Here is a 16693-nt window from a genome sequence, read left to right on the forward strand (position 1 = left end):
GGGACCCCACACTCTCACAGAGAAAGGACTCCTCTCCCAGAGCAGCAGAAGAAAATCTCAGTGAGGAGCTGACCAAAACCCCTGTGCCTGTCTCCCTGCGCTGTTGGTGGGAAGGAGGAAGCAGCTGGGTGGAGAAAGGTGTTTTAAGGACTTATTTTGCTTCCCATTATCCTCCTCTGATTCTGTTAATAATAAATTCATTTTGCAACCTTAAATTGAGCCTGTTTTGCCTTGAAGGTTTTTTCTTTCCTGGTCCTTATCTCAACTCATGAAGCCTTCATTAACTATTTTTCCTCTCCTCTGCCCAGCTGAGGCAGCAGAGGGTGAGAGAGCAACTCTTGTGGGTGCCTGGCATTGGGCACCATGACAAAAGGATAATATCAAAAGCTTTGATTTTACATGGCCTTCACTTCCAGAAGGTTTTCTTTAAAAAAAACCAAAAAAACCCAGACATTTACAGCTAAGTGTATTATTTCATCCCATGTGCGCTGTTGCAGTGATAGCAAGAGTGGAGTCTCATTTACATTACTATTAAATCACAGTCAAATTAACTTTCTTCCTTTCAAATTGCCAAATAACTTGCACACCTGTAATAGAGAGAACTCGGTTCTTGTGTTGAATCTTGCTGTTGAAGTGGGACAACTCATTTTTCCAGTACTACTGCAGCTAGTACAGATGAAAATATTTTTAAAGTTCATATAACAAAAGCTTGAATATTAGAAATGGTATATTTAATCAGAAGCACATGTATTAAGGAAAGAGATGAATTTTTATAATATTCTTCAGAGTTAATTCTTGCAGTGGAGGGATTTGTCTACTTGATAAGCTAAATGGATGGGCATGTTCAGAATCCTTGGAACTTCCCTTAGCTCTGATCAAATTTTAAAAGGTTTGGCTTGTTTTCTTTATCTACAGCTGACTAATGGATGTACATGTTTTCTTCATAGGTATTCTTATAAAGCCTTTCTCCTAGGTGATACAGAGTTTCTCTTGCATCTGCTGCATGTTTGCATCTCTCCTTGTCTTGCAGCTGCATGTGTTTTCCTCTCCAGTAGCATAGGAACAAGAACTGGTATGTTGACTTTAAGATTTGCTCCTTCACTGATATTGGATTTTTTTTTCTCTTTCTTTCAGGTATCTCTGCACTGTTTTTTATGCTAGCATAAACACATGATAAATGACAGCAGTATGTTGCTGGCATTTTTCTTTGAGGGATGGAGGAGGTGACAAAAGTGCTGCCTCAGAGTCTTTCCTTATATGTTATTGAAAAGGTTTGTGGACAACTGACAACTGATGTTCTTTTCATGATAATTCAGCACAGGATCTGAGATTACATGTTCTGTCTTCAACACTTTTGTTTGAAGGTATTTTTAATTTATTTTTTTTAAAGTAGGCTGGTAGCAAATGGAAAGAAAACAATAAAGTCTCTGTAATGCATTTGAAGATGAAGCTGAATTAGGAGAGCATAAAATTGGACATTGGATACTTTGGTTTTGTCTTTGGTGTGCACCAGCTCCTACTCATCACACTTGTAACTTTGAGACCTGGCCCTGTACAAAATGTGCCACACAGCTGTGATATATAGATGTGCACACATCACATGCCTTACACATTCCTTTAGTACTAAAATGTGCTAAAATTAAATAACTCTGACCTCAGTGAAAACCTCATAGAGGCCTGTCAGAAGTTGTGCTATTTGTAGTATGTGGTGCCATAGGCTCTCTCATAGGTCAACAAGGGAGGTAAATATAATAACTCACTTGTTGTGTTTCAAGTGTTTTGATATATTGGTTTGTTCATTTAGAAGTATCACTTCAAGCATCATTTTAGAAGTGTCACTTCAAGATTATGGCAGCTGTGGACAAGCTGTGGGGTAATTTGGTGCACATGCAGTGCGCATCTGCCAGCACAGGCACGCTGGTCAGGAACCCCATCTCTTGCTGTTGTTTAACCATCTACGTGAGCTGAAATCTGTGCCATTGATAGGTCTTTAGCCTGATCTGATGAAAACCTCAGATTTTTATCCTTCAGTTTGGAAGAATTTTATAGTAAATATAAGTGCTGTCCTGTCACATTTTAGGGAAAAGTAATTTTTTTTAATTTCATTACTTAATTTCATTAACCAGGGCTAGTTAAATCATAATTATGTTACTGACCCCAGGTGTATGAAGAAATGGGTCCCAGTCATTGGTTGTATTACTAACAAACTGAGATCACTCACACTTAGAACTGTTCTGAATTTGACTTGAAGTTAAGCTGTAAATTACCGTCTCTAAAATGTTACTGTTACTGGGTTTTTGTTGTTCTGACTTATAAGACTTGATTGAGGGATATAAATATTCACAGGTTTCACCACACTAAACACAGGCAACCCTTTGTTGGATAGTCTTTTGATGCTACTACAATAAATAGGATCATTAATGGAGACAAATATCAGCACAGTGCTCAGTCCTTGTTGTCTCCATAATGCTGCTAGAAGACTGGTGTGCTCTTTTTGTGGTTGCTTTATCTATAGCAAATTCAAGCAACTGAAATCACTTTTGAAAAGCATTTCAAAGTATATACGTGATTCATGACCCTTAATGCATATAATCTGAGGGTTTTTTTAAAAACAGCCTCTCAACTATCACCACTTCCCTCAATAAGGTGTTCAGCCTACATTTCCTGTGCAAGTGGCCATTTTGCTGGAGAATTAGCCACCCAGGGCTAAATGTGCATATTGTTGTGCATGGCTAGAGTCTGCTTGACACTTTTTGTAGTGTTGGTATCTGCCTGTCTACTGTAGAAGAATAGTTCTAGTGTGTTAGTCTTCTTATAGGATGAAGAACTGACCTTTCCGACATTTTCATGTATCCCTCTCCTTTTACAGTGCTTAGTTGATAAGGGGAGTATCTTTCTGCTTTGCACTCGGTTTTATCTTTCATATTTTTGGAGATTTTTTTCTGCCCTACTCTTTGCAAGGAAGTAAGAAGTGCGACAGAAAGGTGTGATTTTTAATTTACACCAGAGTTCTCAACAAATAATGACTTTTCACACCCTGCTCTTGTTGCTTAGCCTGGGGGAGGAGTTGTATGGCTACTGTTGTCATATCAAATTAAATCCACTCATGTAATTCAGAAAGGCATTCCTCTTGAACTTAACCCTTCTAACTTGCTGAAGTCGACAGGCATGAGAGTGTAGGCTGAAGTGTGTGTCTTTTGGAGGGTCTCTGGTGAAGAAGGATGAAAATGGAAATGTTTTTATTTAAGGAAATTTTTTTCTTCTTTTTTTTCCTTTTCTTTTGAGCACGGATGCTGATGAGGTTTGTTAGGATGAGTCCTCAGGTTAGCCTGGAGTTTGCTGCGGGCTCAGAGTATGGAAGGAAGTGTTTGACCAGCAATGCCAGACACTCCTATACTTGTCTGGAAAACTGACTCCAGTAATGTTGTTTTGTTGTGGTTTTGTTGTTTTACTGTGGGTTGCAAGCATGGTCATGGAGCACTTGGTGCTCCTTTTGGTAGTAGAGCTAAAACACGTCAATAAGGAAATTCACCTCAGAAAGAGCTTTCTGCTGCTGAGAAGTTTGCAGTGTGGAACAAGCTGTGTCTTTATAAGTTATCTTCCTCTGGGGAGGTCGCTGTTGATTTTGGGATGTGTTGCACCCCCTCATCACCCAAGTAAATCTTTCAGGCAGGGGGCACACGGTGTGTGCAGGATTCATCCAGAGTGTGCAGGGATTCGTCCCGGCTGCCCCAGAGACTCTGCCTTCCCAGGGCACCCACTGCATCCTCCCAGGTACCACTGGAGCCGGCAGAAAGGAACCAGCAAATAACAGGAGAAGCAGCGTCCTCCCTTTCACCTGTATTGTCTCTAGCTGCTGATAATTCAGGGTTAAGTATTTGCTGGGTACCTGCTCTGCCAGGTGGTGCAGAGAGGGTTAAGGTGCTTGACTGACTGGAAGCATGGATGTGACAGACTCCTATCTGATGGTGGGGTGGTTTGTTTTTTTTTCCCTTCTGTAAAATGTCAGCCATTTCCTGATGAGCCTGATGGTGGTGGTGAATTTCACACCTTTTTTCTTCTCTGTGTGGAAACCTGGGTGTTAATGGTACTGGAGCAGGTCTGTTTTATAAGGAATGAGGCTGCCTCAGAGCGGAGGGAAACCTGGGACTGGAGAGGAGGTGAGGAAAGGGATCCAAGGAAACTGCCACTTACAACAGGCATTAGCTGGATTATTTTGCACTATTTTTATTCAGAGCATGTAGATGTATCATTTGCTAAGTGCATTTTTTTGCTATGAAATGTTTGAATTTGGCTTGGAGTTCAGCACGAAAATAATCCCCTCTTTTCATTTCAGTGGGAAATTTAACATTGCAACAACTGAAGATGGAAAGTTGGTCTGTTGAGCAAGTCTGCAACTGGCTGAAACAGAGAAATTTAGGAGAACTAGTTCCTAAATTCCGTGGTAAGCATCTTTGTTGTTTATGGGGGTGGTGGTGGTGTTTGTTTAGTATTTCTTGCTATGCATTTAATTGGCACTGCCTACCTTGTTTTGGGGCATGTGTGTAAATGCTAACCTCAGACTTCTATAGAAATGTATTAGGGTGAGAACTGACATAGATCTGATAAATCAACATAAGTGCACAGATTTGTTACAAAGTCTGAGATATCCTGGGGGATGAGATTAAGCCTGTATATAAATAGAGATAGCTCAAATCAGAGCTGGCAGTTTAAAAGTCCTGACAGGGCCTATTTTATGTTGCATAAATCTTTTGAAATAATGCAAATGTAGTGTGTAAATGTTTTATGTCTGAGTATATAAACACTCTACAGAAGAGTGCACAAGAAATTGTTATGTGAACAGCCTATTTCTTGTGTACTCTTGTTAAAAAGCTTGATTTCCTTCATCAGCAAGCAATAGTCTCCTGTGGTTCAAGCAAGGCCTGATTTGAAGCATTAAAATAGTCACTCACTGCTTCTGTGCATTTTGGACTTGGCTTTTTGTCAGGGGAAGATATCTGGCCAGTGATTAGGACTCCTGGCAGTGCTTGGAAAAGGATGGTGGTAGCTGAAGATGACTGTCAGCAGTACAAAGCATCCTTTCCTTGGACTCATCTTCCATCATCATGCTTTTAGGCACACAAAAAGTAACTGTAACTATAAAGCTATTTTACAGTAATTATTTTATCTCTTTCAATCTGCAGAAGAAGAAGTAAGTGGAGCAGCTCTTCTGGCTCTTAATGATCGTATGGTGCAGCAGCTGGTGAAGAAGATTGGGCACCAGGCAGTGCTGATGGACCTGATTAAAAAATACCAGCAACAGAAGAGTGGGCTGGAATCCCTTACATACTGTTGTGAAACAGCTTCTCAACAATTTCCAGAAGTAATCAGTGGGTGAGTTTGTTCATGGCAGAACAAATATTAGTCTGGGTACAGTTGTGTTCTTTTCATGGCATTTTAAAACTGGCATTTACTAGCTCTTCAGCTGTACCTGGTTTTTATATTTTGAGTATCTGTAACAAATGTGAAAAGTAAAATTAGACTCTTACCTTGTGGTTTTAAATAGGGCATCAACATTCCTGAACCATGCCATTAATTAATCTAAATTTCCTTATAGCCAGTTCTAGGACCTAGTTTTCATTTGGATGAAGCCCTGTCAAACTTCCACTTTAGCTAAGATTTTCTCTATTTACAATATTAAGCTTTTGAAGAGCTTACTTTTAAATGCTTGCAAGCCTTGGAGTAAAATAACAATTTAGCCAGAGACAGTATTTGTGTCACAGGTGTATTGAAAGTCAGCTTATTAAAGGAAACTCTTGGTCCATATGTAAGCATTTAATAATCCCCAATAGGATTATTGAAATTCATTGTGAAACTAGGTAGAGTTTTAGAAAACAGGTTCTAGGGAGATGGTCCTCAATGACTGTGTTCTGGCTCTTGGTTGAGCAGGTCTTCTTTCTTTGTTTGGGGTTTCTTAGGGGAGGGAGGAGGGGGCAGAGTTTGTGGGGTATTTGGGTGGGGGGGTTTGTTGATTCTCCCATTTTTTTCCCTCCATTCTGATCTCTAAGTCTTGGAGGGTTATGCTTTACTGAATGTCTTGGCTGAGGAGAGAAATCCTGACCTCTAAGTGGTCTCTTTTAAACCCAGGAATCCTGGCCATAGAGAACAGCTTGCCATGGATGCAAAATACATTTTTTTCAGAGGGGAGGACTCTATCACTGAGGCTGCATTAGTCACAGTAGGATTAATCCAAGAGGATTAGAACTGCGGAGCACTTGCCTTCATCCAAAAGGAGTCCAGGTAGTGCACTCTGAAGTGATGAACAGCCCAAACACAAGCGTGATAAACAGTGATAACTGAATTACTTCCAAACAACTTGAGCTCATGAGAACTAAACTGCACATGTAGATAAATCCTCTTGTCCTTGTGGAAGTATTTGTGACACTCCTTAGGTAAATGCTCCTGCACCATTGGAGAAAAGGGGATTGCAGGAAGAAGACCAAGTCACTGCCTGTAAGATTCATCACAGGCCTGAAGTACACAATCACAGCCAGTCCCAGTTATCTGCACCAAGGTCCTGCCTACTTGATTTATAACAGGCTCCTTCTTTAGGGGTAGAGGTGTCTGCTGTGAAGAATACTGTGTATAGGTCCTGTACTTCATCCAAAGTGTGCTGGATATACCATGATTTCAGCAGGGAATTCAGAAGAAAACATGTCCTTTTGCTTAGGGCAGTTAGAATGTTGCTTTGGGTTTTGAGTTTTCATCCCTGCCTTTGTCAGGGGTGTTTGGATAGACTGTGTCTCAGATGTGACTGTTTCCTATGTGCTTCTCAGCTCTTGCAGGTCAAGCCATGCTGTCCCACAAAGAGCATGCAGTTGCAGTAGCATGAGTTCAACTGCTTTGCTGTGAAGTTCTGCAGACTCTAAAGAAAAAAAAAAAATTAAATGCTTTAAATATCAAATGTTAGTGAATATCATTTACATTAAAATCTTTCCCTACCTAGTCTCTTTCCTGGAAAATGAAGTGTTGGTATCCTTCTGTTTACAGGGAAGTTGAGTAAATGAGCTGCTGTTCCTGAAATATATTTTGTGTCAGCGAGAACAGAATAAAATCCAAGTAAATTTAAGATGCATTCAGTCATGGATTTTAGGATGAGTAAAAAGTCAGTATATTCTGTGCATTTTGGGGTATAAAATTATGGAAAAGAACTTATTGTGAAAAGAGTATTTTGTTACAAAGCTAGAAGTTGTGTCCTTATATGCAGACAGCTGTGTCTCTTAACACTGCAGTACTTTTCTTAGTGATGTGTAAAATTCAAGTTGTGATAGTTCACAGTGTATGTGAGCTCACATTTCCTCCGTTGCGCAGTGATACTAGGCTGAATGGCAGTGAGTAGGGAAACCATGACAAGGTTTGCAGTTAGTATCATCCATGGGTGTGTGGTTCCCCTGTGGTGCCAGGGAACAACTATGAAAACTGAGTGGGCACACTCCTAAGCCCCTACCATGCAACTATCTTTTTTTCAGAATTACTTCTCAGTCAGGCCAGTTCCCAGAGATTGCTGACCCTGCCAGGACCAGTGACAGGGTGGAGAGGGCATTGCTCAGGGCAGGGAAGAAAGCATCATCATCACAGTCTCTTTCTGGGTCAGCTGAAGCCACTGTGGAAATTCCAAGAGCTGTCAGCAGTATTTCCCTGCTGTATTTCTCATATAAATGCTACCCCCAGTGTTTTTTGGTGCATTCCTGGCTGCCACCTCTTTATTCTGGTGTCCTTGGCTCATCCTCTGTATGTGAATTGTGCTGACCTCCCCTCCCAGACAGAAACAGAAACAAAGTCCTTGGCTGGATATGAAATTTAGAGTGTGAGAGGTGAACACTTTCTGTGTTCACTGTGGAAGTGATAGATTTGTGAAAGGACACTGAATGTGGCTTATATCTCCAGCAATTTGGATTAGACCTTGTGTCTGTCACTGGTTCAGTGGAAGTGTTCTCAGTCACACAGTAGAAACTGCGCTTCTGTGTGTATAAGGAGCTCACACAATATTTACATTACCAGGTAAATATTAAGATGCCTTCCACTTTCACTATCAATTGTTTCTAAGAGCCACACAGAGAATATATTAAGGTGGTTTTTTGTTTCATTTAACTACATGGCTGAAATATATTGTTTCATGGAAAGGGAGAACTCCCCTTATAAATGTGGCAAACTTTAATGTAATTTCTAATAACAACCTTTTGTGTGTTGAGTGCAACTGAGGCTGGAACAGTTTCTAGAGCATCTTTAGAGTTCAGATGTTCTGAAGAGATGAGCTTTAGGGAAAAGTAAGTGTTTTATGATTGCCATGAATTCTTGGCAGCATAACAGTGTCCCCTTTCTTAGCTCTGCCTTTCCCCCACTACGGGATAAAAACTGCTGATGTTGGCTTCCAACAACAAAACAAGGATAAGATAACAGGAATATAAGAGGGAGAGAAGTGGACACAAAGGTTAAATGAAAAGCAGTGATTAGTAAAGTGGATTATCTAGAGTTTTTGTTGCTAGTGATGAGCTAGAGCAGATAGGAACAGTGGGCTGTAATACCAGCATTTGGAGATCTTCTAGAGTGGCTGGAGTACTGCAAAGCTGACTTGAAGCTTTTGACTTAACTTCTGGAAAAAACAACTTTATAAGATTCTAGTTAAATAGAAATGTATTGAAATGCTGTGTAATTAGCTCTTTCAGCCCACCCCTTGCATGCTGTAATGGTTAGTTTTCCCCAGAAATTAGAAGATGCCAGATTATGGAGATGGAATTTACTCTGCAACTGAGGCTGATTTTCTTGGGATTTGTAACTGTGTAGTAATTTGACTATAAACAGGCTGAACTTTCTACATTTTTCCTTTTAATTTTTCAGAGTATGGTAATTGAATTGAGAGATTGATTAAGAGGCTAAAATCATTAGATTTTACCTATGATTTGAAATCCTCTATCATTAGATAGATCAATTTTTCTCCTTTTCTGTTCCTGACACTGGTATTTTAGAGCCCTAAATTTCCTCTTCGCTATAAGCGGCACAAGACCCAAGAGTGATTTTTGTTCTTTTTTCTTTCAGGGCTACTGACAGACAGATGTTAAATTCTTCTGGTCCTGTGGAGCAGAAGAAATATCTGTGTTCAGCTGGAAAAGAAAAAGGATTAATTGATCACAGAGTACTAAAGCAAAAGTGAGTTTATAATATATTTCTTAGATTTTCCTTACCTTTTGAAAATTACATAAACACCTCTTCTTGCTTCATTTATACTTTACAAAAAGTGATCTTAATTACTGGAGGTCAGGTTCAGGTATATCCAGGCATATTTAGAAAACAACAAGAACAGAAATTTACTAGGATTTGACAGAATGAAATAGCCTGATGTGTGATTCCATCCTCAGTCCTTGTTCACTGTTTTGTATTACCTCATGCAGAGGGCAAGATACAGATTTGTCTTTATTTATCTTACTTTTAAAAATTGTATTTTACAGTTGTGTTTTCAACAGCAATCTGACAAATTAGCCATTACAGAGTGGAATATGGCTATTCAATGATTTGTGTGCTTGAGGCATCTTAAATATAGCACTTGGGAAGGTAGGCATACTGATTCCATTTGCACACTCATTTTCCTTGGTTATCAAAATAAGCCTACCTAGAAACTGGAGGCAAGACAATGTGATTTTTTTTTGGTTATTTTTTTTTTCCCCTCCTACCCATGATTTTCTTCTTTGAGATGGGCAGTCAATGTTGAGAGTCCTGTTCTTCTTTCAAGGTAGTTATTTTCTTGTTTGCAAAATTTTGTCTGCTTATCATTATCCCCCTTTATTTCCACCTGCCACAAGTTCTCCCCCTGCCATTCTCCCCCGTAGGTATGATTTATGATAGCCATTTTTTAAAAGTCCTGATACTTCTGTTTTTAAAAGAACATCCCAAAAACTCTAAAGATCCTGTCAGCATTGTTGTCGATGAAACAAACCCAAATAATTTGAACCCTTGTAATAAACCACTAATATGATCTTGCAATATTTATCCTTTGCTTTTAAAGGATGCTTATTTTTAATTAATTTGCCTTGTGCTGTTTAAGGAGTTTTAAATGTGTTGTGTGAATGAGAGTAACCACTACACAATGTACAGTTTAAATTATCAGTATTTGGCCAGGATTATATTTATAGCCTCTGTCTCCTCATTCATTTTATCCAATCTGAAAACTAAAAGCATAACATTTGTAAGTCGATTTTTTGGTTTGGTTTTGGGTTTTTCTGTTTGTTTTTGTGTTTGTTCATTTTAATTTGTGTATAGTGTTGGGTTTTTGTGGTTTGTTTTTGGCTTTGGTTTTGTTTTCCCAGAAGATTCATGGACCCACAGCTTCAATAACTGTGATTTTTCTGAGAGTGAATTAGTGCATGCTTTTATGGATTATTAATGCTAGTGAATTAGCTCCATGTTTCTTTGTGTTTCCTGTGTAGGTAGTCCTAACAACTGTGTTAAATGCACTCTTCTATATTACCAAATATTACCAAATTATCAAAGAAGATTGTTTAAACACAAAAATAAAGAATAAGTGGATGAAGCAATTGTATAATTTTTATTCTTGTATTGAAACTAAGCATACATAAAACCACATGAGGCTTGCAGGCTACCTAAATGGAGTAATGCTTTTCTAGCAATGACAGAAGTAAAAACAGCCAAGTTTTTTGTTAATCTCCGAAGAACATTAATCTTGAAGCAGTGCTTGTCTGTGAAAACAACAAGGTGGACATTCAATAAATACATTTCCCATATCCCTGCTTTTCTGTACTGGAGTACTAGTAGTTTTATGGCTCCTGACAGCCTGGGGTTTATCTTGTTGCTAAGACAGAGGCTTTTATTATTTGTAAATACCTGATACTGCTGTGGAAAACCAACCTTTTATTGGTTGGTTTATATGTTCTGTCTGCCTTTCCTCAACATATTTGCTTAGCAAAATGACATTGCTAATGTATCCCTTTTCCACTGTTTCCACTATGGCAGTCCAGCTGTTTTCCCTCAAGAGTGATGTCCTGGCAGATGTTTATTTGTGCATTTATTTTTTTCTATAAAAACATGTTCTGTAGCTCTTGAGTGCTGCGTACCAGATTTACTGTCTGAACGCCTTGGAGTAATTTGCTCAGATCACAAGCAGGATAACAGATCTTCCAGCCAGCCTCAGCAGGTTTGAACTTCCCTATTTGCTGTGGGTTTGGGAGATGTGGCCAGTGCTCAGCTAAACCTGGGCCTCCTAAGTGCTCATATACCAATAAAGCTATTGCCAGCATTGACAGAATATTGGTGCTCATGCCTGCATAAATTTGAGCTGATAGCAAGGACAATTGAACTGGGAGATTTACATTTACCTTTACAAATCTGGCATCCATCTCAAAAATGGCCATGATGGCCTGCATGGGTCATTCATTTCTTCAGGGGAGGTGTCCTGGGTTGATTCCTAAACCAGGACAGAAGGAAATGTCTGTAACTAGGCCAGTCCTACATCTATCTTGGTCAGGCTACAGCAGCTGCCCTGACTGCTGGGTAGCTGCATCTGAAGTGTCTTTAATTATGATATGTCATTCTGCTAATGATCTTTATAGAACCCCTTCCTTTGCCTCCTCTATAATCTATACATCAGAATTGTTGGTCTGTTTCGTCTATTTATCAGAAATACAATTATGCTTGTGCTTCAAAAAAAAAGAAAAGAAAATTTTAAAAGGAAAAGAGAAAAAGAGCAGCTAGCCTGGAAAATTGTCACTTAGTCAATTACTTCAAATTATTTTGCTCCATTTAAAAAAGAGGGCAAATATTACTTTCATATACATATATACACACACAAGTGTAGCTAAAATCCTACAGTGAAAACTTGACAGGACTGTGCTTTTTAATGTATAGCTGAAGAGTTTCTTAGTTTTTAAGCAAAGACCTTGTTCTTGATATCATCAGAATTATTTCTGGTGTATGTGATGATCTTTCTTTCAGTTAGCCCATAAGGACATGAAAAGCAGACTCAAAAAATCATGTTAAGTTATTGACAGTGGTCAATAGTAGGAGAGAAGTACTGCCTTGTTCAGAAGTAAAGATGTCAGATGCTTTGTTTGATTATACCTTTGGCATAACATACCAAAATGAAAAACATTTTCATTTTTATGATTTATGATAATTTAATTTCAATTGTTATTGCATCTTCATGAAACATGACTGAGAGTTTTGATTTGGTTTGTTCAGGGCTTGAGGGAGATGTTTTAAATTTAGTTTTTTAATTTATGTGGATGCAAGAATTTCTGCTACTTTTAAGTCAGCATTTCATGTCTCTGTCATTGCAGCAGGATACTTAAGGATACTAACCTAAAAGACCTCAAAGTCTCATAATAATACCTATTGTCTGTGCTTGTTTCCTTGGTGTTCTGAAAGTCAAGGCAACTGCACTCATGATTTTGAGGCATCAGGTCATTGGGGCTGAATTCATTGACATGGTGCTGTGAGTCTTCCACAGAAGTTTGCAGAAAAAAAAGAAATAAATTGCTATGTCTTTTCCACACCAGAAATGAGCAAGCCTGATAAATGACTTGCAGAGGACACTAATTGCATTGCCTTATTAAGGTCTAGCAAAGTCATAACAGCAACACAACAAAAATTTCAAAAACATAAAATTATTTGGGTACTGTATAACATATCTTACAGAGGTGAATACAAATAAACTGTTTCTTTTAAATGGCCTGATTTAGCTGGCAATTTTTTCAGTCAGATTCCCAAGGGAGAATTTTTTTTTCCCCTATCTGTAACCCACAGCTGCTGCCCTTGCGTGAAGTGAAAGTGCAAAGCCTTCCTTTGTGTGATGCAGTTCCTCAGACCGTCAAAAAATCTGGACTCTTTCTAGAAGAAGGTTGTGTCTGCATCTTACAAACTTTTTTGGAAGCAGATTAATTTTGTCTGTGACTTTGTGCTCATACTGAACACTATGGTTTCTATAGAAAGGGTACTTCAGGGTAAGCTGAAGTGGGAGCTGCTCTGGGAAATGGGCAGCTTTGGCACAGCTCACAGCTCCCACATCCCAGCCTTGCTGAAGTCAACACTGCTGTGGGTACCTTCTTCTTCACTCTAAAGGACACTTGCCCTTATGTTTAGTGGGAACTAAAAAATATCAGACATCATCAAGCACTAGATAGAATGCAAATCCCTGGCTTTAGGGAATAACGGGGAAACCTTGTATTTGCACTCAAAAGTTGGAAATTACAATGAAGCACTAAAAGAGAATGGCATGAGGGTCTTTCAGGCACAGATATCAGAATTGTGAATAGAAAAGAGCTCTTTTTTATCTGACTATTGAGAGGAAGAAAAGTTTTATTTGATGTTTCCATCTTCTGTCATAATTTCTTCCTTTGATGGAAATAGACTTTGCAACCTTGAATGTTGTCATAGAGTTGAAAGCATATTATACATGTGTTAGGGAAATGGAACATTTTTTTACAGGTGAAGACTTTTCCTTTCTTTCACATCTGCAAATTCCTTGTTTTCTCCTCTGTTTCTTCCTTGGATTTGTTGACATGGGCTTTCTTCCAGACTTCAAACCTTCAGACCAGAGTCTCTTGCTGATGTGTCATGTAAACATGTGAGAGGTTAGACCCTCATTTGTGAATAATGGTAATCTGTTGAGACTTCGCCCATGTGCTGAGTTTTATGTGGATATACCAAAAAGGAGAGCAACACATTGAGGTCAGCAAATTTCTTCTTAACTGTCATGTCTTCTGACTGAATGAGATTTGAGCTGAAACAAGATATAGCAATGGGTGCCCGACTCATGGACTTCAGCAGACAATAAGAAAACCTTGTGGCACACAGCCCATTTATGTGTGTGCTCAGTTTACCTTTACATCACATTTTCCCCAAAATGAACTAAACAAATGCAGGAAACTGATCCTTCTTATCAGTATGCTCAGGAAACTTAAAAACAACAGTCTTATTATGATCTAGTATTTGGTCTTATTTCTATGTCTCCATTGCACTTTATATAACTGTCTTGATTGAGTTGTCTGTATTGATACCAAGATTATTTTTACTGACTTGTTCCAGCTAAATCAGGAAGCTCTGTGTGTCTGTGTGATGTTGCATGGGGAAATATGAACTTGGAGAGATGATGCTGTGTTTATTCCCCACTCTTCTCTCCAATGTAATCTAAAACCAACCCTGAATGGTCTGGGTGACACTGCAAATGTGTAACTCTGTCTTTTTAGCAGTGAAACAAAGTATTCCCTGGGATGCCAGGGTTCATAATTCAAATAGATGGGTCCTTGGGGGTTCTTTGTGAGACTTTCTGGTGTTTGTTTTTTTCGTTGGTTGGTAGGTTGGTTTGTTGTGAGTTATTTTTCCATCTGAAGTAGACAAATGGCTCCTCCCAAAATAATGCTATTTTATAGCGTCATGTCTCAGTAAACATGCTGTGCTTGAGCAGAGTAACCTTACATTGGAGACAGAGATGGAAATAGCTGTGTGAGACAGGACTGTGACTGAACACATTAAAGTGGCAATCTACAAAAGCTGAGTGGTAAAACTCTGTAAATAGTTGTCTCCTTGCTGAGGAGGTGCTTCTTAGGAGGCAGTCCTAATCATAGAGAGACCAGCTTGCTTCATCTGAATTGGTACTTGTTTCACTTCATGAGAAGCCATTTTGGGGACTTAAGCTGTGAGAAAACGAAATTAAAAGAATGACTAACAACTTTGCCACTGTAACTCCTTCTAATTTGCTGCAGGATTCCTAGTACCAGTAAGGAAGGCTTGTAATTAAGCCAGACATGTGACAGCGGAGAAAGAGAGACACAGAAATTTTGCCTGAGCTAGCCATTGGATTTATTTAGCTGTAGAATCAAAAGTCTCAAGAACTGAGAGACAAGAAAAGATGTAACTTGATTTTTTTTTTTTTGAGATTTTTTTTTTTTCCAAGATTTTGATCTGATTTCTGCCTCAGGTTGCCTAGGAGAGGCATGGCTAGAAACAGGCTACATGTATTTGTACCTAAATCTCAAAAGTGTACATGCACTGGGATTCATGTGTAGAGCCAAGACCTTCTTTGATTGTGGAGAAGAGCATTACAGCTGAATGGAACTGTTCTTTTAGTTAAACAAGTTGGCATGTGAGCTTTGCTGAGGATAAAGTTTATGTGGAATTGTGTCTCTTTTCAAACAAGCTTGTATTTCATTGTGAAATATTACAGCACATGTTTAACATGACTTCCCAACAACGATGAGTCCAGCTAAAACTAGTAAAATATTTAATCTCATACACTGTGGAGACCAGAGGAATTTTTTTATCTCTTTTGGAGAGCAAGGAATTATTTTGTGCTAGGTAAGGTAAATGAATATAAATGAAATTTGGGGTATTTTTATTGCTATGGACACTGTGAAGGGACTGGTGAATGGGATGCCATGATTCCCTGATTATTAGCTATCCCACCTGCAAGAAAATTTTATTTTCTCGGGTGACTGAATATAGTCCAGTGTGTCTATATGGAACCTGCTATAAACCCTGCCACTCCTTGAAATGGTTTTTCAGCTTCAGTGTATTACCAACAAAAGGAATTTCAGTGTTCCTTAGATTAAAAGAACTGTAAATTTTAAACTTCTGTCCACTTTTGAGCTATTTTATTATTTTATTGAGTTATTTTATTATTTTAAGTGGTAGCATGTTGAAAAAATTATGTAATAACTTGCAGCCTTTGTGCTACATCACCTCCATCAGTAAAGCTGGTGAGGGTGCAGGATACAAACTTAAGGGCTGAATAGCTGCTCACTGATGCTACACTGAACATCTGCACTTTGTTTGTGTGGGAGAGATTTCTAAGTGATTCCAGAATCTAAGTTGGGTTTTATTTTCCTATTTGTATATGAATATATAAATTATATTCATATACAAATTAATATTTGTATATTAATTTATCACAAAAAATGACATGAATATGTCTATGAGGATATGTTGTCACTTCCTGCAAAACTTTGCCTTCTTTTGAGACTGCAAAGTAGTAACAGAACTTCACTGCAATTTGCATCCACTGGTAACCATCTGTGCTCCACGAAATCTGGTGAGTTTGGAAAGACAGCAGCCCTGACCGCTTTGTGCCTGTGTTGAGTGGGGGAAAGGCAGTGCTGTGAGTACTTCTACTGGTCTTGGGAGCACAATACTGAAACAATTTTTTTTTTTTTTTCCTCAGCACTGTACTGCCATTTGTGGTAGGGCTGGGGTTGGTGCAGTTGTATCAGGGATGTAGAGTTTTTGATAGCCCACAAGATGTATTAAAAGGTGCCAAGGTGGTGTGGCAGCATAACCAGGTCAGAAAGGTTGAGAGTTATAAGCCAACCTACTCAAGAAGGTATTGAGAGTATAACTTGCTGTTGGGACCCACTTTTCCCTGTGTTCTTTCAGAATTAGGGTTTGGGCAGCCAGTGCTGATAACCTGCCTCGAGCTCACCCCAGCTGGAGTGTGACTTATGTCAATAGTGGTCATGGTGCTCTTGTGACCGGAGCTGCTGGGCTGTGTTTGCTTTGTTTCCAGACACGAGCTGATGATAACCACCTTCATCCCTTCCTTGCCTTCCCCTGTGGGAGGACAGCTTTAACTAATGCCACAAACAGTATTTTATTCAATTGTTTGTCTTACTAGAGAGGAAATATATTATAAATGAAGACAGATAAAGGTGTT

The 16693-nt window shown here is 38.9% G+C and overlaps 1 protein-coding gene across 1 annotated transcript in view; it reads left to right on the forward strand.

Moving 5' to 3' along the window:
- Positions 1-4347: 4347 nt before the first annotated feature.
- SAMD3 (sterile alpha motif domain containing 3) overlaps positions 4348-16693 on the forward strand; it is a 35012-nt gene continuing 22666 nt past the window's right edge. Inside the window, exons 1-3 of the mRNA XM_015620576.3 lie at positions 4348-4444; positions 5184-5373; positions 9076-9186. Of these exons, the coding sequence (XP_015476062.1) occupies positions 4366-4444; positions 5184-5373; positions 9076-9186 (380 nt within the window). The 5' untranslated portion in view covers positions 4348-4365. The remainder of the gene's footprint in view (positions 4445-5183; positions 5374-9075; positions 9187-16693) is intronic.

This window comes from Parus major, chromosome 3 (assembly GCF_001522545.3).
Source record: "Parus major isolate Abel chromosome 3, Parus_major1.1, whole genome shotgun sequence".
Taxonomy (NCBI): Eukaryota; Metazoa; Chordata; class Aves; order Passeriformes; family Paridae; genus Parus; species Parus major.